Source organism: Cladophialophora psammophila (genome assembly GCF_000585535.1).
Source record: "Cladophialophora psammophila CBS 110553 chromosome Unknown aczJe-supercont1.8, whole genome shotgun sequence".
Taxonomy (NCBI): Eukaryota; Fungi; Ascomycota; class Eurotiomycetes; order Chaetothyriales; family Herpotrichiellaceae; genus Cladophialophora; species Cladophialophora psammophila.
Genome location: NW_006912929.1, coordinates 350,100 through 370,407, shown reverse-complemented (window position 1 = coordinate 370,407; position 20,308 = coordinate 350,100). Strand labels below are relative to the sequence as shown.

At 50.6% G+C, this 20,308-nt stretch overlaps 8 protein-coding genes across 8 annotated transcripts; 4 read left to right on the top strand and 4 right to left on the bottom strand.

Annotated features, from left to right (window-relative positions):
- Positions 1-1,648: 1,648 nt before the first annotated feature.
- Positions 1,649-2,914, top strand: A1O5_05769 (uncharacterized protein; the record flags this gene model as incomplete). The annotated part of the gene is made up of 1 exon (XM_007746368.1): positions 1,649-2,914. The coding sequence occupies one exon, from the start codon at positions 1,649-1,651 to the stop codon at positions 2,912-2,914; it is 1,266 nt and encodes a 421-aa protein (XP_007744558.1).
- Positions 2,915-4,306: 1,392 nt separating this feature from the next.
- On the bottom strand, positions 4,307-4,662 carry A1O5_05768 (uncharacterized protein; the record flags this gene model as incomplete). Its single annotated transcript, XM_007746367.1, has 2 exons — positions 4,307-4,518; positions 4,584-4,662. 2 exons carry the CDS (start codon positions 4,660-4,662, stop codon positions 4,307-4,309), a joined length of 291 nt encoding a protein of 96 aa, XP_007744557.1.
- A 4,933-nt stretch (positions 4,663-9,595) lies between these two features.
- On the bottom strand, positions 9,596-10,314 carry A1O5_05767 (uncharacterized protein). Its single transcript, XM_007746366.1, has 2 exons — positions 9,915-10,314; positions 9,596-9,826 (listed from the first exon to the last, which is right to left on the bottom strand). Exons 1-2 carry the CDS (start codon positions 10,156-10,158, stop codon positions 9,720-9,722), a joined length of 351 nt encoding a protein of 116 aa, XP_007744556.1. The 5' UTR covers positions 10,159-10,314; the 3' UTR covers positions 9,596-9,719.
- Positions 10,315-11,506: 1,192 nt separating this feature from the next.
- Positions 11,507-12,494, bottom strand: A1O5_05766 (uncharacterized protein). The gene is made up of 2 exons (XM_007746365.1): positions 12,294-12,494; positions 11,507-12,241 (listed from the first exon to the last, which is right to left on the bottom strand). Exon 2 carries the CDS (start codon positions 11,836-11,838, stop codon positions 11,527-11,529), a length of 312 nt encoding a protein of 103 aa, XP_007744555.1. The 5' UTR covers positions 11,839-12,241; positions 12,294-12,494; the 3' UTR covers positions 11,507-11,526.
- Positions 12,495-13,195: 701 nt separating this feature from the next.
- On the top strand, positions 13,196-14,106 carry A1O5_05765 (uncharacterized protein; the record flags this gene model as incomplete). Its single annotated transcript, XM_007746364.1, has 2 exons — positions 13,196-13,289; positions 13,340-14,106. The coding sequence occupies 2 exons, from the start codon at positions 13,196-13,198 to the stop codon at positions 14,104-14,106; spliced, it is 861 nt and encodes a 286-aa protein (XP_007744554.1).
- Positions 14,107-15,400: 1,294 nt separating this feature from the next.
- On the top strand, positions 15,401-16,219 carry A1O5_05764 (uncharacterized protein; the record flags this gene model as incomplete). The annotated part of the gene is made up of 2 exons (XM_007746363.1): positions 15,401-15,583; positions 15,638-16,219. The coding sequence occupies 2 exons, from the start codon at positions 15,401-15,403 to the stop codon at positions 16,217-16,219; spliced, it is 765 nt and encodes a 254-aa protein (XP_007744553.1).
- Positions 16,220-16,706: 487 nt separating this feature from the next.
- A1O5_05763 (ubiquinol-cytochrome c reductase subunit 6) lies at positions 16,707-17,321 on the top strand (the record flags this gene model as incomplete). The annotated part of the gene is made up of 3 exons (XM_007746362.1): positions 16,707-16,947; positions 17,044-17,166; positions 17,257-17,321. 3 exons carry the CDS (start codon positions 16,707-16,709, stop codon positions 17,319-17,321), a joined length of 429 nt encoding a protein of 142 aa, XP_007744552.1.
- An 886-nt stretch (positions 17,322-18,207) lies between these two features.
- A1O5_05762 (uncharacterized protein) lies at positions 18,208-19,725 on the bottom strand (the record flags this gene model as incomplete). Its single annotated transcript, XM_007746361.1, has 1 exon — positions 18,208-19,725. One exon carries the CDS (start codon positions 19,723-19,725, stop codon positions 18,208-18,210), a length of 1,518 nt encoding a protein of 505 aa, XP_007744551.1.
- Positions 19,726-20,308: the final 583 nt, after the last annotated feature.

Sequence of the window (20,308 nt, the reverse complement as noted above, 5' to 3'; positions counted from 1 at the left end):
CCGGCTATTGATCTCGATCTCGGTCGGGACATCTGGGCCACTGAGCAGTTTGGAACAAAATGACGCAGCCTTTTCCGCCCAAGATCTTGCATCAGCGAGAGCAAATATCCGGCTGGTATTTGCACCGAATTTCTCCACAAATTGCTCGGGGGTCGTGGAATTGCCTGTTGATCTGGCCATCTATTCACCACCCGGCAATAAATGTCCGCTTGGACGGACTTCGTGTAACCGAAACCCCCTCTGCTTTTGCGAGATGACCAGATGAGTGTGAATAAAGAAGATCCGAAGACGATGAAGCCGGCCCATGATAATATTACATTAGCGAGATCGCCACATGCCAGCTGGGTCGGAATCAAGTCTTTGCCCGAAAATGTTGACGTCCACAAGATACCAGCACTCAAATTCTCGACGCATCTCATCTTAGAGTCACCAACAGCCCTCGAAGACCCCGATCAGCTCCTTGCAGTCTTCCAGCAACGAGATGTGAGTGGCCTCTGGATACTTGTCACGTCAGCTCCCATTTCTCGCAAGCAGCCTTCGCTACATCGTTTGTTAGGCTGCTTAGGCTCGGACTTAGAGTTTCCCGGTAATCCACAACTCCTTTAGTTTCATCAGCCTCAGCGGCAAGCGCCAAGGTCCGCCGGCGCGAGAGTATGAGAGTGAGATTATTGCATACTAGTAGTATTTTGGGCTTTGCACTGTGCAGGCAGAGGTCTCAGTTCTCAACAAGCCAGGGCTGACGAAGTTCCCGCTCGCACTTCGCCAGGAGGCTGGCTGGACAGTAGCCAGCCAGATCTGGGTTGGGGTGGTTCTAGCACACCTTAAAGCTAGCTACAACTTGAAGTAAGTACTACATAAACAATCCATCCAGCGAGCCTCGTCTCTTAGGTCACCTAGATCAGGACTGTCCTGTCGTCATTGTCCTTTTTATAGCATCGATTCTCGACTTTACATCAGCGGACTGCTAGCTAGTACTATTCGTATTTGATTTGGTAACATCGGCAGATTGATGCTCAGGTGGAAGTTTGTAGATTATTAGACCTGTGCGATTGAGCGAGTAATACAACAGCCTTGAGGTTGGGTGGGGCCCCCACCTATATAGTAGGCACCTATATGCGAGGTACTTCCAAGGATTTATTAGAGATACTCGCTGCTGAATGATTCAAAACAGGGACGGCAAGGCTCTGACTGGACCCGGGGCAACTAAGTAATCTGTCATCAGCCAGACACGTAGAAAAACACTTCGTGAGGCTCGCGATTAGGCCCCCACCGTCCACCAGGCGCCCAACTGAGAGATATAGTGGCAAAATTATACCAGTAGTCCTCATGAATAGTGCTCTCCTGCCCGTAACCTAGACTGATCCTGCTACTCGGTTCGCTGTAACTCGACTCCGTGTCACCATAGCACCGAGTCTGTCACCCAGTGGCATAACGTTGGACTTCTACTCTAGATGCATATATACCCTTATCTTATGGCCACAATTGCGGGAAGATATGAGCATTGCGTGATGCATACTAGTATTTCGTAATTCGTGACCCTACAACCTCAGTGACCGTCGTGGGATCGAATACCGAAATACAGAATACAGAATAGAGAATAGCACTTACCTTCGCCAAGACTCTGCCAGCTACGGAGGATACTTGCGCCATGCGTGTCATAATCATCGGGGCAGGTTTCGGTGGTCTCTGCCTGGCTAACGGCCTGCAGCAGGATAAAGGTATCGAGGTCGAGGTGTTCGAAAGGCACGCAGACCCGACGCACAAACTTGCGGGCTATGGGCTCCACGTGGGCTCTGATGGCAAGCGGGCACTCCAGCACTGTCTTGATCGCGAAAGCTGGGACCGTTTTCTTGCTGCAACGACACCCGCAGGTGCGCAGTGGGCTTTCCGCAACACGCACTTGCGGCTGCTGGCTCTGCGGGACGACGCGAAAATTTCAGGCAAACCAGAAGTGGACGTTGAGAGACGAGCGGCCCATCGCGTCGAATTCCGGGATATCCTGTTGAAAGGCCTGGCCCGTCAAAGTGAAGGAAAAGCAATTGTGCATTGGGGGAAATCCTTCTCCCACTATGAGCATCTGGACGACGGGCGGGTTCGCGCACACTTTGCGGACTCGACGAGGGTGGAGGGCGACATCCTCATCGGCGCAGATGGCAGCAAATCCAAGGTCCGCGAACAACGGCGGCCGGACCTGAAACGAGCAGAGCTCGGCATCGTCGTCATATGCGGGCGGTACCATTTGGACAAGGTCAGCGCGGAAAACTTGCCGGCACTCATGACGGACGGCTCGCTCAACAATATCGTTCCATATGGGAAGGGTTGGTTGTTCGTAGCCTCATTCCCGTCTGCAGAAGGGGAGCTTGGCCCGGTCGAGAACTACACGCTCTGGGCATACGTGGTCCCCAAGCCTGAGACTCCCACAGATGCCAAAGCACTCTCACCTTCACAGCTGCGCGAAATCGCCCTCGCCGGTATTCAGAATTGGGCTGAACCGCTCGTGACTGTGGTCAGAGATGCAGAGCTCGCTACAATCGCCCCGATCGTCTTACGCTCGATGCCCCATCTGACTCCGTGGAAGACAGACAATGTGTCGCTTCTCGGCGACGCGATCCACAACATGACGCCCATGGCAGGAGTCGGCGCCAACATCGCGTTTCGTGATGCTCACGTCTTGACCGACCTACTCATTGATGCACACCGCGGCAACACCAGCATCTTGGATGCTATTAGAACGTACGAGAATAAGATGAGGCACTATGCAAATGCAGCAGTGGCGCTCTCGCGGCAAATTGCAGAGGGCGCGAGTTCGAGCCAAATATTGCGGAGAGTGATGTTCCATGGTGTGCTGCGGTTAGCGCAGGCAAGACCCACGGTAATGAAAGCAACGATCGGGAGAGGAACTTCTAGAGACTGATCACTCTCCACTGTGACGACAACCGCCCATACCACAATCAACCGAGGGAAACGTCAGGAGAGCACCCTAGAAGGACTGAGATCTGCATATACTACTATAGTACTACATAGTACTAGTGTGCCCCACGTAAGGGATCAACCGATTAATCGTAGGACCGATCCTACTGTTAGACACAGCCACGAGGAAGACCGGTCACGAGTTGCGCGGGCTTGGCTTGCGCCTGTCCAGCAGATCGGGGATCGAGAACGCCTTTCTGGTTGAGGCCAAGACAGAACATCACCACCAACACCGCAGAGGCGGCGGCAAGAGGGCGATAGTGGTAGCATTCAATCACAAAGCGAGACTGTCGAGGGCAAAGGGCAAAGGATCCCCTGTTAAATCTGTAAGCGAATGGCTGGAATGCCAGCACTATCAATTTGTCTAGCACTGTCTCGTTGTCTCAGTGATGCGTAGGTTGCTTTAACCTTCCATCTACAGCCAGAATGATGCTAGGCTCTCTGCCTTGATACTAGTATGTGACTAACCACAGCACCACCCTATTGCTGCGGCCTTTACATGTTGAAGCTACTAATCTTGAAATTTCCAATGTACAAAACTCCTCATGAACCATTCTTGGGAGCGGCTAGGCAACTTGTTGAACCCTTACACTATCCAAAGCATCGTATCCACCTTACCAGAAAAACTGACCATGACCTATCTATTTCTTGAACGGCCACTTGAGCTCTGGCAACTTCAATGCTAAACTACTACTGAGCACTACAGAGACACTACTCTCTGCCATAGCCACAGTGGCCCACACGGGACTCATTCGCCAGCCACCCTTTTCGTCGGTTGCTCCCAGAGCGAAGAAAACTCCAGCTGCGACCTGAATCAGGGTGATGTTGCAGATCACAGTCCAGACAAAAGTTGAGCCTCACTCTCCGGAAGACGCGCTTCGAGAGTGTCACAGGCTCGTGAACCGCAGTGATTTGCGATTTTAGAAAAATGAAAGATGATGCGTTGATGGCAATGTCGCTCCCGGACGAAAGCGACGCAGACACGTCCGACGCCGTCAACGCAGGAGTAGTATCATTCAGCCCGTCACCGACGAATGCCACGAGTTCCCTACCCCCGACTGCCAGGTGCTGGAGCTCACAAACGTAGTCGGCTTTGCATCTAGGCAGGACCCCTGCCCGGACTTTGGAAGCCGGGATATTCAGTCTGGAGGCGACGGCATTGGCTGTGGTGCAAAGGTGAATTGAACGGCTGAGGCCTTGCAGGGATGCGATCACCGATGGCGTTTCGAGTCAGATTAGATGTAAAAGGCCCCTTGAAAGATGCCGATAGCCTCAAAGCGGTCAGCCTGACGATGGAAACGGAATTGCTTTGACTTTGATGCCGATACAGAGCCTCCTAGAGACATAAGTTGGTCGGTTCCTCAGTCGCATTTGCATTCTTCTGAGAAGACCACTCTCTGAGCTTGGTATCAAAGACCGTGAATAGCTTTTCGTGGCCAATTGCCGCTTGGATGACCTGCTCTGTACTAGTACCTGTGCCGCCAATTGAAAATGTTGAAGTCATAGTACCGTATCCCGGGAGCTCGCGCACATTAGACATAACGCCTTCTGTGCTCGATGAGCAAAAAGCAACGATGGCATCCGCTATCTGGTGGTTGGATATATACTAGTACCTTGCATGGTGCGAGAGATGGCGAACACAATTTCCTGACCGTAATGCTGTGACAATTGGTCGTACTGGGTGACCTGCATCTTGCGCTACGTCAAAGTGCCAGTCTTATCCAACGCAATGGCTTTCAGGTTTGACGCTTCCTGGAAAGCCTGCTCTCTGCCTTGAACAAGGAGACCGTGCCGAGGTGCCAGACCAACGCCCCCAAACAATGCGGTCGGGGCGGCGAGCCCCATGCCACACGGACAGGCGATGACGAAAACGGCATTGGCGAATTCCAATGGCTACTAGTAGTACACCCGGATGATCCTCTCTTATTAGTGTCGAGCCACGCATGAAGGAGTGGCTCCGAAAGATAAGCTTAAGCTTAGACAAATGATCCAGGTCGTGACGGCAATTAAAGCGATAATGGGTACAAAATTAGTAGCCGGTCAGGACATCAGTTAAGCGCTCGATGGGCGGGCGTTTCGCCTGGCTACCTCGGACCACGTCGATGATCTGGCCGTGAAAACCATTCGGAAGAGAATGGCCCACCAGTCGTGACTCTGGATTTGCCTGGATCGTTCCTCGATTGTGGGCAGGTGATTGACTTACTAGCAGACACTGAAAGTGGGATCAACCCCCTGTATAACGGAGATAAAGTGCAGTGGCGTATCGTGACATCTTTTGACGGATCCGACCTGTATACGAGTCTGAGTCGAACTTGAAGTTCTCTCATTCAGGGTGGCTTCAAAATTTAGAAACGGCTCTGTCTAGCGTTGTCGGGAGACAAGGATGTTTGCAGAGCCTTCATTATTCTCTCCAGGCATCGGGGGCAATGCACTCCATCAATCTGAATATCGACCTGCTGCTCCTGGGGCGGTGTGGACCTAGACTTTAGACTTGACAGCTCGATCGGTGTTGCAGAGTACCCAATCTCATCGAATGCTGCTAGGATCTTGAAATCCAGATTGTGTTTGCCACGAAACTCGATCGAACCGTTATTCCAGAGCAAGTCAACGCTACGCTGACCTCATAATCCAGCTGCTCGAGTTTTAGAATGATTGTCCCGACACAGCTACCACATGTCATGGCTTCGATAGACAGTAAAGCAGTACTACTAGTACTATTCGTAACTGTGGGATCGTCGTCCTCGCCTGAATCGATTTGAATGATGGCAGGTTATTAAGGCTTTCAGGCCCACTGCTGGCAGAAGTTTGAGAAGGGACCAAGGAAGTGGCCTGCTCTTGCCTGCTTGTTTCTCCGAAGGCTGCCAGCAGGCATCGTAGTTGTCTATGTGCTTCTCTCGAGATCGCAGGTGTCGGCGGGAATCTGTGTCCAGAGGGGTGTCAAGGTCTTCGATCAGAGAGCCTCGGCCGTCGTAGACGCGCACGTGTTTGATTTCGAATGCAGCGGCCGGCCAAGGATTTAGAATAGGCCTGTAGCTTTCGATGTCACTGCCGAGCGATGCTCCGATTGTTTGAGTGATGAGTGAGATAGCACCTTTCTAATCGTTGCTGTACTTGACCCGTCTCTACTTGACACGAACGACGCCCAAAGCTTCTAGTGGTATGAAATACGCCAAGACGCTAGTAATTATGGCTATAAAAGCAGCCTCCCCGACCACATAGATCTAGAATAGTCCAATACACTTATACGCCTCATTTCACAGTAGCAACGTGATAGTACTAACCCCGATCAAGTCTAGCGATTCTCCAGAGCAGAGATTTGCGGCACTTGTGCGTAGGAGTCGAAAACCTTGATCTGCAGGTTGGTACATACAAGGTAGTAGTACTTTATGAAGTTCTCGCCTAAACCATACTTTACCAAGCCCACGATCGACTGCAGGGGGCTAGTGATAGCGAGTGCTACTAGTAGCGTTGGCCAGAAGCCCCAAGGCATAGGCCACGACGAACGCTCCGGTGCGGGAATTGTGCGCGATTCGGTAGCCCCTTTAATTCTGCTCTGAATACTTGCCATCATTATAGGATACAAGAGCCCATTATAGATGCGGCGCAGCCAGGCTGATTTCCTTGTCTTGTCCCAACCTTATTACATTGTTATACTCTGTTATTGATGTCTTCCTGCTGCTCTCCTCCTGCGACGCAACTGGACGAGCCAAACCGGCCCAAGTCAGACCACTTCTGGCTCCGACTCTTCGTCCCCACATTGTTTTTCAGTTCTTGTTGCTGGTTGCCGGTGAGTGGTGTATGCTCTTTTCACTGCATGTGCTATCGTCAAGCAACAGACTAACCACAGCCCTGGGGTGTAGGCTTTGCTAGACCTTGCCGCCCTTCCGATCGCGGCTTCATCTTTGGCACACTCCTTAAGCTCATGGTCTGGAGCCATCACCTTAATCATCAATCGACGATCATTGAGACGAGCTGCATTGTCGCTGGTAATCCTGCTCATTGCAAAGGCGCTGCGGCTGCGAACCAACACGGGGACTTCGTGCCATTAGGCCTCGCTTCCTACACCATAATATTTCCCCACGATGCTACTACCTCTACTTAAACCAAAAGCGATCTCGGCTGAGTTCATAACAACTTCAATTCCCCGGGCAATACTCTCGAGTCCTGTCAGCTCTCCACGTTCTGGCCCGTCATATAGCGGCTGTCTTAGTTGGAACCGTGGAATTATGAACACCACCAACAAACCGTGCTGTACTGGGCAGGCAAGAACTCCTGCGGCCGCCTCGGGTGATGAATTTTGGTCATCTAAGCGGATATGGAAGAGGTCTGCCATTAATACCCTGCGCTGCCTCGTTGGATGCACAACGGGCGATTTCTCAACTATGTGGTACCTCCAAACTGCTCATCCGGAATTCGGCACGGTGACGACCATGGGATTGTCGAGTGAGTTCCTCTCCCCCAGCGTCCCTAACTTCGGTCCCTTACGCTGCTCGAGATGATACTGACGCTGGACTCAGTGGCAGCAGGGATCATGACCTCGATTCTTCTCGAGACAGCCCTGCTTCACCTTGGTCGTGATCGCCTCTCCTTGAGAGTCGCCGCTAGGACGGCGACAGGGATGAGCATGATATCTATGCTCGCGATGGAAGTAGCTGAAAATGCCGTCGACTATGGTCTTACGGGTGGTTGCGTTGACTTGGAAAGTCCATATTTTTGGGTGGCTGCAGGAACATCGGCATTGGCAGGCTTTCTGGTACCGTTGCCGTACAACTACTTCCGACTACGAGCACACCGTAAGTCTTGCCACTGAAGAGCCAGAATAGTCTGTGCGGGTTTTGAGCAACAGAGAGCCCTCCATAAAATAATTCAAAATTGGACCTGGTATGGGTGACAGCCTCGGCCATATCCTTTCCAGAAGCGGTGATATGTTAGAGTTCTACTCGGAGCCGCCGGGCTAGCCGCAGCGATCTTCAGTCAAGGTCTTATTAGTAGTCTAGTAAGGTGTGTCAACAATTAAAACCAACCCGGCCACACATTAGATTCCCTCTTTAGAAATTGGCTTGTAATCTATATAAGTTTTCTGCTCGTCGTAGGATGAGGTGTCCATCTACTGAATTGGGAGATCTATGACCTGTACTCTCTACTACATTGATCTGTTTAACCTCTGACGAAAATTCGTCTGTATGGCACAACATAGGCGAGCTTAAGGGTAGGACTTAGTACGTAAGTGTTGTCAAAAATCTTGACTAACACTCTTCTGTCCCTTCTTTCGACTCATGATTAAAAGGTCATTTTAATGCCCCTGTGAGCGAGCGTACTGCACACTTCCCTCGATAGATGCTCGGATTTATTTTTGGAACCAAGTAAGGAGTGACTGGACATCGGAGGCTCGCTTTGAATGGGACGGTCAGGATGGACCGGTCTTCTAATGGAATATCCTCGACAAAGATCTCTGGTCTCACCGGTCTTGAGCCGGGAGTTGTTGCTTAGTTACTAGTATTCTGAACTAGCCTCAGTCAGATGATCCCGATTCCGAATATTGCTTGAAATAGCAAATTCGAAAAGCAGCGGAAGTGCCGCTATTATAAAGTATTTTTATGGTTAGGAAGATACCTGATATTATTTAAACTTATATTCGAACTATGATATAAGTGTCAGACCTCCTTCCTATATCACCGAACGGAGTTAGAGTTCTTAGTGATACTACTCTGTCGCCTTCCCTGTAGGTGTTAGATCGGTTCGAACTGGTTTGAATCGAGTCAGCCTAATTAGCGTTTTAAGGCACCAGACTCGGTCATAGCCCGGTCTGAGACCGAAACTAGATCGATTCAAACTGATTCTACTTAGTTTACTAGTGAAATAACAAAAAAGAGAGTTGTTCGGGCCCAGTCGACAGTGCTTTTTCTCGAAATTTTAATTTTCATCTCTTTTAAATATTAGAGTTTCATTTCTATAGTAGAAATCTTTAATTTTTATAATATTTTTTAATAACTAAAAAATAAATAGTACTAGTAATTATATAATAAATATGTAAAATATATAAAATAGATAATTAATTAATTTTAAATCGATTTAGCTTAGTTCGAACCGATCTTAAATCGGGTCAAATTCGTTTTAGCCCACTTAGAAATCCCTTAAATCGAGTCCAGCCCAGGCCAGAACCGGGCTCAAACCGGGCTGGAAGCGGGTTAACACTAGGCGGGCTGGCAATATAGTAGTACTAGAAGTGTCGTAATTCAAGGGAACTAAAGTGTTTGCTGCTGGTAAGCACGTCACGAAAATATCCTAAAGTCGCCTAGCGTGCACCCACCCCTACGCCAGCTCTTTCTCGTTTAGGGTCACGTCCAAGCAGGCAAGACCAGCAAACCTCTGTGTGATCTCACTGATTATACAAGACGTCGTACTCAACAGACAAATGCGTATTCATACCCTGCAAGTGCCATTGTCGTTCGGTACTCTAAGAGAAGCCTCAAAACTAGCTCGACCCCCTGTTGTCGATGGCATCATACTGCAACGAATAACACCGATTTAATTAGCAAAAGATGGATTTCAGGACTTGCCCATCGGCGCGGCACATCAGATTACAACCACTTACGGCAAGCCACCGGATTGCTCTCCGGCCAGCAAAACAGTGTTGTTTCCCCAAGGGCGATGGCTTGAAGATGTCTAAACCATGTTGGATTCCCCCCCATCGACTGTAATCTGAATTCGGACCCGACCTATGTACTCGTGCGCACTCCCTCGAGCAGTCAAGGGTGGGGGGCACTCCGTCTAGCTGGCGGCCACCGTGATACTAGTATTATCACACCATTCACTCCGTGGTCAATGGCGAGTTGAACGTCCGCCGGATTAAGGACTAGGTGCAAGATGTCTGCTGGCTTTTTTGTAGATTGATTGCATCGGCTTGCCGGTTGGTTGCTGGTGCTGTGCGTCTGTCTACTTACCGCCTTTCAACCAGATCTGCATCGTGGTTGCCTTTCCCAGCCAGAGGATAATTTCAGCCCACTCCAAACTGGCATCTACATGGACAAGAGCGATTGATAAATATCCTAGCAGAGCGTGAAGTCGTTGCGGAAGTCGTTGAGACGACGTCCCAGGATGGGAAAGAGTCGTCGACCACCGACCCTTAGCCCTATCTAGAAGCTGCTTGGTTCTGCTCTGGTCCTTCACAACGCACATCTGCATCATATATGTGTTGTTGCCTCGTCCGTTGATTGGCCACGTCTTCAAGGGACGTGGTTGCGTAAGGCGAAAGACATATACTCACGTTCACGCTTGGGCTGCTCGCGAAGTCGTCAGTTCACCATCGGGACGCACCAACTTGTGCATGGCCGATGGGCTGATTATAGTCCCAAATCGAAAAGTTGGTTCTGAAGTGTCTCGGATTCGGTTTGGGGATCCCCCGTTGTAAATAGTTGTAGCAACAAATTCTCGCCTACCTTATGACCAAAGAATACTAGTATTATGGAAGTATCAATATGTTGAACGTTCCGCTAAGCTCGTGGCAGTATTCGATACCGGTTATACGTTGCGATGTTGTCACGTAACATGGGGGGGTGTTCTGAGTCCTACGTGGTACACACGACTTACGATATCATGTCCGTAGCACCTTCGTTGAAGTAGTATTCTTCGTGGAATGGTCGGCCTGGAGTTCCCAGCAGAGGGACGATTGTTCAGATCAGGTTCTGGCGTCTGCTACCTACCACGATACAGTGTTGGCAGCTTTTTAGTGCCCAACGCCTCCAGATCTTTAATGGCAAATACATTGGAAATCAAGCGGTGAAGGTCGATTTGCCATCTTAGCGATGTTGTATTCTGCTGAAACTGTAATATAGTGTAGAGAAATGTGCAGACTTAACTATAACGACTCGAAAGTAGTACTACTTGTAGTATGTTTGTTCGGTCTGAGGCGAGTACACCTGCTAGCCTAGTCACTGCAATATATACCCAAGAGTGTGGTGATGAGAGACATCGCCTGACCAGAACACAAGTCCGAACTCGCTGAAGTCTTCGCCAAACAGGACATGGTACTAGTACATGTTGTTGAAAAGCTCGCGGATATAGTCATGTGATCGGCCAACTTACTATTGACAGTTAAGAGAAACAACAAACGGAAAGACCTGCCTGGCCGGGACGGGCGGTTACAAAAAGGGAAAGTGCCAAAAACGAACTTGAAAGTGTCCATGGAGGTCAAGATGAGCGTGGGCCGCATTAACTTAGTAAGTATGATATACCTCGTACATCCGAAAGAGGTGTCAAAGCACCTCTGAATTGCGATTGTGTAGGCTGGGAGTGTCCGGACACCATGCACGTTGAGAAGGTGATTCCTTGAGGAGATTTACCAGTAATCCGAAGACATACGGCAACATCAAAAGCCTTCAGTCAGCACATAGAGTCGAGTTTGAATCGAGATTGTTTTCCTTTCCTGATACGATCGTGTTCCACAAGAGTTGCCTCCATAATCGAAAGATTACTGCAACGAGTATTGCAAGTTTTCCTTCGCTTTTTCAATGATTCTGACCGCGAAACTATGCCAGTATCTTGCAGAGAGAGCTATTAGTGCCTGCAGATTGGCTGAGGCAGCGTGTGATCTGGTTGTGAAGTAATGTAAGTCAGTCTCCTCAAAGTCATAGTAGCAGCATTCAAATTGTTAGTTTCCCACGGCGACTCCTTCTCGATGAGCATAATCTGCAATTGAGAAATGATATAATCTTTGAAGTGAGTAAGAAGTAGTTGCGCTTCTGAGGGGTCTATTTCGGTGAACGTTGGTCTTTTATCACGGTATATAGAAGTCAAAGAGTTAGACACAACACCGTGATGGCTGTCGCCGCTTTCAACTTCGTGGTTACTGTCCTGGCTGATCTGCATCACCACAGGAGCATCGCCAAGGAAAGCCTCTTGAAAATCACTGTCCAAGGTCTGCGGAAATATCTCGTAGCCCGGTAAATCAAGGTTGAAAATATCGGGCCAGTTCAGAAAATTGTGTGCATGTCACTTGAGCTGCCAATAGATTCAACAGATGGTAAGGCCCTCTCTCCTTGAAAGGTATCAATGGCTTGTCGCTCGGCCTTCGGCTTAGGGGAGTCGCTGCAAGGTAAGCTTTCACGAGGTAGGTGACCGAGACTGAAAACCCTAGAAGGGCCGATTGCAAGACCATTACCAGTGTCTGAGGTGATATCTCGGTATCTGGCGTCGAGCTCCGAGAGAGATTCATCAACTGGCTTTTCAGCTAAGTCCGACCGCAAAGCTTTGCTCATCGACTCCCGACTTGCTTCTGAAGGAACTTCGTTAGTATGGCTTTGCCGAAGTCTCACCCGCCAGACAATTACCTGTATATAGATGCTGCCGCACTGAGTGCCCTGTCGAATTGATGCTGGATTCGTTGCCACAGCATCAGCAGGGGCTTTCAACCCATTTCAATTGCTGGCTGAACCCTCACAAATCGTGCCAACAGCCCTGCAAGTGAGACACGTAGATCGATCCCTGTCACAATTCACGTGACGCCTCCGGCAGGGTTTGCAACCCACCGAGCGTGTGACTTCGGGTACGTTTGTTGTCGCCACCTGTTTTCATGCTGTGACGCCCTCGGGCTCTGGGGATTGGGTCGGGTTTGGTGGAAGCTCATCAGTCAGCGAGTTTCGAGCGACAAACATGACGTCCAGCTCTGCCTCAGCTGAGAATGCTTTGTTCTGTGACGTTGTCGCGCTGTTTGGGAATCATTCGTTGACTAAGTGGTTGTTGGGAGAAAGTTGCCACGACGATTATTCTCGTCCGGATTTGGATTCTCGCTCGGGATTGCTTGACTATATTGCAAGATAGTTGTGCATACACAGCCCCCCCGTCACGATTATCGAGTCTTGACACGCTACATCCCAAAAGGAACAAAGGCACGAGGCGGCGATGGTGAGAATATTCTTGTAGGTGCAAATCGAGCCATTCGAGTAGTATTGATGAAAGCCTGGATTGAGCAAGGACTGGCGCCACCGGCTATATCGGTGGCCAAGCTTTGCATTCAATTGTATCGTCGTTCCTGGAATCGCGAGCAGTGATCTCCTGCCTAGTGCGAGATAGCCAGAAGGCGCGGTGTATCCGAGATAGGTATCCAGGTCATGTTCAGACATTGCTTGGCGATCTAGACGATGTCGGGCTGGTCGAGGAAGAAAGCCGTCGGGCGGACATAGTCTTGCGTGAGTCCTTTGCATCTCGATTTGTATCGATAGTATTGATGACCTTCTCATTAGATCTGGCAAGTACAAATCATCTTAGAAGCGCACAAGCCATCGCTAAAGGCCTCGCCAGTAAAGGCACCGACTCAAAATGTAAGTTTCCATCAGGAAAGGTGGATGGATCCTGGCTGAGAATGAGGCAGCATACTGGATCCAGATATCAGGAGCTTCCCTCTTTGCAATCCCTGAGATCAAGGAAGGTCGATATGGCGAGCCATCAGACGAAGTGTATGATGATGTGAAAGACTCTCAAAAGATCCTTGCCTTCATTCGAGACAATCCGTCACGACAGGTGGACAATCTCATTGTGGCTCAAGATCCGTCCGTTATACGAACTGCTTTGATTGTTGGTCCCTTGATTTACGGCCAGGGAGCTGGACCTGGGAATCAAAGGAGCGTCCAGGTGCCAGAAATTGCCCGAGCAACGTTGAAATATGGCCAGGGATTTCGCTTGTTGAACGGTCTCAATCAATGGAGCAACATCCACATTCGCGATCTTGGTGACCTGTTCTTGTTGTTGGCGCAAGCTGCTGTCGACGGCAAGTCCCATGTTTGGAACGAAGAGGGACTCTATCTCCCAGGTCCTGGCGTCATGGCATGTAAACTTTCCGCATGTATCAAAAGCGATGTGCTGACTGTGGCTCAGACTTTCGGCGAAGTATGCCAACGTGTTGCTTCAGCAGCACATGAGCAAGGCTTGCTCAAAAGCCCGAAGGTAGAATTTACGATCGACGTTGACGAGGCCAACAAAGTGACGTCTCACGGAGCTGTTCTGTGGGGTACCAATGCAGTGTTCAGATCAGGCAGAGCCCAGCAGACTCTGAGTTGGAAGCTTTCCGCCCCAACATTGGCAGAAGTAATACCAGAAACTGTAGCATCTGAGGCAAAGACATGGCAGGCGAAAGCATAGGGGTGGAAGGAACACGATGTACGAATATACATATGCTTGCACTTTTGGTCATCATGAGACCTAGGCTGGCGCTGCCAACGACGGCTGTTTCTTTTTTGTTCAATATTGATCATGCTCGAATCCCGATCAGCGGACTGCCGGCCATGCGGGAAACGGAAAGGAGCATACACTCAAAATCAAAATCGGGGGCATCTTTGGATGAGAAAATCTCGCGTCGAGACACAAGGTTGGCATGTCGGATTTATTGAATGATCTGAAGCTTGTCGTCTAATCATGATCGGAAATTTTCCTTACCGTTACCAGATCCCGCGGTGGGTCTTGTGACTCGATGCTTTCTGCAACAGAACTGTCCCTAGGTTGTATTTCACTCCACCATAGTGACCCATACTTCCAATCCAGGCGGTATCTGGAGACTCTGTCGTGACTCCCATACGGCGAAAGGTGTTTTATCCTGTTGTACCTGGGCGCTGTGACCCCCAGAATGAACTGCGTCTGCGAGTCTCATGACGTTTGAGACATGTCTATTGGGCCCACCGCATTATGTTCTGAAGGTCCCCCATTTTTGAACCGGACCCTCACGATGTTTCTTGGAAATTGCGTGTGATCGACGATGTCTTCTTTGATGGAGATACAACCATTTCATCTGGGTTGGGCTTCCGAAGGAGACGTTCCGCTGCGGAATAGAAGGGTGCGAAGTGGATGGTGCTGCCGATCGCATGAGGGTTTACAGGTAGCAATCTCCCAGATATGTTCATATGTGAACTCGCATTCTCGATCATGTGTGATGTTTTGCGAGGTCATTGCGGCGAGGATGGGCGCAGGCGACATATACTTAGCAGGCGGCAGTCCAAGTGTGCTTGTTAGGGCGGCGTCGCACTTGTCCCGATGCGGAGGTGACGTACGAGCAAGTTTTCCCAAAATTTGGCGCTGCTTGATGTGCCACCTGCCACTGTCCCGCACTTCACAATGAGAAGCCGCTCTCGCTGGCTCTTGCTGTTCACACATGATCACTCACACTTCACGCGGCCTTTACTGTCACCACTATCACTCGTATTACTTGAAGAGCTGACACATGATTGTCTCAGCCTGCTGTTGTCCACCATGAATGCAACTTGATCTTCCCCGGCCACACCGGTTGTCCTTGTCGTCGTGTTTGAAGCAGACGTGTCCTCCGGCAGAGAAGGCACATTTGATACACGTCTCTCGTTGTTATAGAAGAATCCCCGACACGCAAAACGAACCATGTCCATCAAGTATGCCCTCACATACGTTGCTCACTACAATGTCTGAGCTAATGATGTCAAGTTGGGTTATGCTAGATGGCAAAGGAGGCTTTGTCCCGTTGCCATCAGAAAGGATCATCCACAAGTCAACGCCAAGAATTAGTCTCGCTATCACCACACCATCGACATATCCGGGAAATAATCCTTTGGCAATCCATTGCAGCTCTGGCATCGTCTATTTGACTAATCAGAGGGTAAGACATGGAACGAACATCTTTCCCGACCAAGTCGTTTCTGACGACACACAGATAGTGTATCTTCCAGAGAAATCTACCTCGGAGTTCAAGTCCTTCTCTGCACCGCTTCTCAATCTGCACGACACGCACCTTACCGTTCCCTGGTTTGGTCCGAATGCATGGCAGGCGATTCTCCAACCGGTTCCCGGCGGCAATATCCCGGCAACGCAAGCTGCCGTTGAACTCAAGTTGACATTCAAAGAAGGCGGAGCACCTGATTTTCATTCAACTTTTGAGCAGATTAAAGAACGACTTCAGCAAGTCGTGTCCGCGGCGAGGGAGAACAACGTCACGGGCTCGCGCCAAGATAACTTCTTGGGCAACGTGAACCTGGACAATGTCCATCTTGACCAGTTGCCCTCATATCACGAGTCGGGGCAAGATCGAATAGCTCCGAACGAATCCAGTGCGATCAATGAGGATGTGGGTTCCCCTGCTGTGGTGAGGAGTCGTGCGGCTCCCGAACTGAGGAGAGAGGGACCACCGGCACACGAAGCCCAGGCACCGAGTGATGCCCCCCCTGGGTACGAAGAGACCCAGCAGCAGAGCATCCAGGCTGAGTTGGACCGGAGGTTATCACTGACTCGGGACTAAAATCCAATGGCAGGGAGATCTGGCTAACCACTTGGTTGTTGAGGGGCATGTAGTGGAGTGTTCTACCTAGACGCAAAGCGTTCCTTCATTCATCTGGAGATCTGAGGCCAGCCTCACGCGAAGTTAAGGTTGCCTTTGTGTATCTTAGCTTCCAACATCATACATTTTGAACTTCGGAGTGCTTCTGAGTAATAATAATAATGCGTGAATGAGACTTGAGAGGAGTTGGTCGGCGTTGACAAGGATGGCTTGGCGTCTGAGAGCTAGTTGACCAATCAGGGGCCTGGTAATTTTCCGCCGAAGCTCGAGCTTCGTCAGGAACATTGAATATTGGGACTCTTTCCACAACGCTGCGGTTTCTCGACACTCTGCGAGACAACCACTACATCCTCAAGTTTCTAGGGTGGCCTCCCTCCCTTCCGGTACTCTCTTACCAGTATAATACATCAATTCCACCGGATCCTTAACTCCACTCCGAACTCTCACGATGGGAATCGCCGATTTCTTTTCCGACCTTCTGAGCTCCGTCTCCTTCGTACAGGAGGTCCAAGCCGAAGCTCCAGCCGACGACAACGAACAGTCAAGTGAGGGCAGCGAGGGAAGCAACGAAGAAGAAGAAGGTACTGAGGACACAAAGGAAGGCGAGGAGGAAGGAGGTGAAGACGGAGATGAGGAAGAGGAAGAAGAGGAAGAGGAACCTGTGGATCCTAAGCCAAAGCTGGAAGAAGGTACGTTTACACCTTCTATTGCGACGTGAAGAGCAGAACTAGAGCTGCCTTACTATAATCTGCGTAAGAATGTCTGGGAAGATTAACAAAAAGCAGACTGTGCCCGATCCGCTCAATGTGTGGGATACAAGCACCACTTCGACGAATGCGTTGAGCGTGTCACGCAACAGGAGGAGGATCCCGACCACAAGGGCCCCAAGGAAAACTGTGTTGAAGAGTGTACGTCTTCCTCCGCTTGCTCCCTGGGCTATCCCCACGAGACTGGCAATGTCACAGCGAAAGGACACAGCAACTGACCGGCAGCAATAGTTTTCCATCTCCAACACTGCGCAACGCAGTGCGCCGCACCCAAGCTCTTCAAGCAGCTGAAATAGACCTTTTCTCGCTAGCGGCCATCGAGATCGAACGAATTTTGAACTCGACCAACGACTTCAAAGCAAGGGACAAACCTTTCTCACAGCAAGGCTCACGTAAAATGCTTCGGCTGGACAGAGAAAGATTTCCCCAGCTCCTGCGCGTACAGCCCTTGGGACTTGTGTGGAGATACTGGTCACCTCCTGTATCGACGTGTGCTCATACATAGTCAACACGCCTTGTATATACTTATCATTGCATCAAAGACCGAAGAGTTGTTCTCATCTCACGGACTAGTCTAGGAGCTGTTCCTGTTCATGCCTTCCGTTTCTCTGTCCTTCTCTTTCTCCCAATGGATTGGCGAATTGAGAGAGACTTTCAGCTATCCTGGGTTTGGCTTGGATATTTCGTTTTGTCGACGCCGCCATCTTGGGTGCATGGTCTGCTGTCAAGGCGAAACATGGCTGGCTGAGTGTCCCCCCTGCAGTTGTCAAGCCAAGCCATCCAATGCGCTCCACCGGCTGTGCCGTCCCATGTCAACACTTTCCTATTCCAGAACGCTTCCTTCATTCAGCCAGCCTCATGTGAAGGGTTGGATGCAAGATTGACTTCTGTGACCAATGAAGGGAGAGGCTCGCTTGGAAGCTTTAACCCAGTGCATATTGAGGTATGTAGGAGGAGGCCCTTTAATGGGCCGCCTCCCTGAAGGGCCATGGCCTGTGGCTTTGAGTATTATTGTTTCTAAAGTAATCGCTTTCTTGCTATTCACGATGAAACCGGCTGTCATTGTAAAATATGTCCCTATAGTATAAACGCCGTCAGCCTCCATATATTCCGTTCTCTTCTGCATTTCCTTCATCGACATATATATGTTTCTCGACGACCTCGCTCGGTTCTCAGGACTTCTCAGGCAAATCTGGCATCCTGTACGTGGAGAATCTGTTCGTCATCTTCCACTCTGTCCACATAGCCCTGCACCACCTCGTCTGGCGTACTGCGATCTGCTTCCCACCTCTTCCTTCTCACACGTCCCTGGCGACCGAATAACCCAAGGCACAACGGAGTCGGCATCACCAACACGGCCAACACGGCTTGGAAGATCAAAGCCCTTTTCATATTCTTCGGCGGATCCGCATACGGACCGGCCTTCAACGCGTTCATGATGACAATGAATATCCCGCCCAAAAGCTGTCCGCCGCACCAGCAGAGACTGCTTCCCAATTCGGGGCCCAGAGGGTAGTGAATCTCGACGAGGAACTCCAACGCCACGGGGACGAGGCCGAAGCTCGCAGCCCCGAGAAGGGCACAGACGACGAAGACGTACGCCAGAGAACGGGACTGCGGCGCCCAGATGACGATCAAGTAGCCGATTGCCAACACTGGCACGGCGATCTTGACGTAAGCGAGGTAAAACTTGTACTTGTCGATGATCGGGCTCGAGATGGCCGCGCAGACGAGCCCGACCACGATCAAGATTGCGCCGGCGATGCCGGCGTTGGTTTCGCTGAAGCCGTAAGGCTCAAGGATCTGATTGAGCAGCGCTGAGAAGGCGTTGAAGAATCCCACGTAGAATATGAATGGGAGGAAGAGGAGGTAGAATTCCGGCGAGCGGGAGAGCGTGTGGAAATCCTTGCGCAGAGAGGTGCGGTCCATGTGGTCCGGTACTGAACCGGCCGAAGGTGGCGAGGGCGGTCTCGACGGGATGAAGAAAGCCGGTACGCTCGCCACCGAGGAGATGATGGAGATGTACAGGATCATGTTGGGGATCTCGCGCGGTTCGTCCGCCCAGAAGGGTGAGATGAGTTGACCCAGTGCTGCGCCGAAGGGGTTGGATAAGGAGGCCAAGGCAGTGGCGGTGGTGCGGCCGGCCGCACTGAACCAGAGGTTGGAATAGCTCGTGGGAGAAGACAGGACGAAGGGTTGCGCGAAGCCGATGATCAGTTGGCCGACCATGACGCCGCCGAAGTTGTTTGCCCGTGTCGCGCCATATTTGATCCAGTTTCCGACCAGCACCAAGGAGGCGGCTATGATAATGGCAGTCTTTGTGCCATACTTGTGGAGGACATAGAAGGTAGGTGGTGTTGTTACGCAAAAGGCAAAGAGAAACGCTGTCGAGACCCAGTTGATGTTGGTCTCCGAGGTGTCGAAGTACTTGGCTGAAGTTTTGGACACGGGAGCAAATGCGATCCAGTCCCAAGAGACTACAATGTTCAGCAGGACTAATTGGGCCAGGCCGAAGAAGCGTCGTTTATATACTTTATATTCGACGGTGGAGGTCGTCGAGATCCGTGATAATGTCCGGGTTGATGGATCAGGGGCTTGACGGTGGTCTTCAATTGACGGACCTGGAGAGTCGAGAGACGAGCTGCCTTCGCCGCTGACAGCCTCTCGGTGCGAGATGCTCGACTGCCCGAGTTTGCCCATGCTGGTCGTTTTAGATCTTCCGCAATGCTGAACTCCCGACCTCGATAGCCGACACTCAAGGTCACGCGCCAACGTCGGGATAGGACAGAACCCCTTTGAGGCAGTCGATGCATCAGCTATGGAGGATCAAAGACAAGGCCCTCATGGGCGGCTGTCGTGGCCTTCAGGTATCAGAATGTCCAGGCAAGACGGCAGATTCTATGGATGTCAATCGTTATCAAGAAGAGAGGGTGGAAGTTCTTGCTTATTCATTGACCATTCGTTGCCGATGGATTCACAATGCAATCTTGCGATACGAATCTGCCGCAATACGGCTAGCCCCGGGGCCGAACCGCATACAGTATTAGCCGGGCTGCATATTAAGGAGCTCGTGACCTCTACACGGGATGCAAGGCTGGCGCCGCGAGGCTGCAGGATATTTGACCTCTCTATCGAGTGTGGAAGGATCTCACAGATCGAATCAGGGGGATGTTGGACGATCTCAAGCATGCCAGGGTGTATTTTCTGCTTGGGGAGACGAAGGACTACCGGGTTGAGGTGATTGATGGGCGCATTGAGGAAATTGACCCAGACCCAGCAAGGA

Bases quoted from the DNA above. Each gene is read 5' to 3' on its own strand.
- A1O5_05766 (XM_007746365.1), bottom strand. From the start codon at position 11,838: ATGCAGATCAGCCAGGACAGTAACCACGAAGTTGAAAGCGGCGACAGC.
- A1O5_05767 (XM_007746366.1), bottom strand. From the start codon at position 10,158: ATGATGCAGATGTGCGTTGTGAAGGACCAGAGCAGAACCAAGCAGCTT. The intron at 9,827-9,914 runs GTAAGTAGACAG...TCTTGCACCTAG, and splicing joins GCAGATCTGGTTGAAAGGCG to TCCTTAATCCGGCGGACGTT.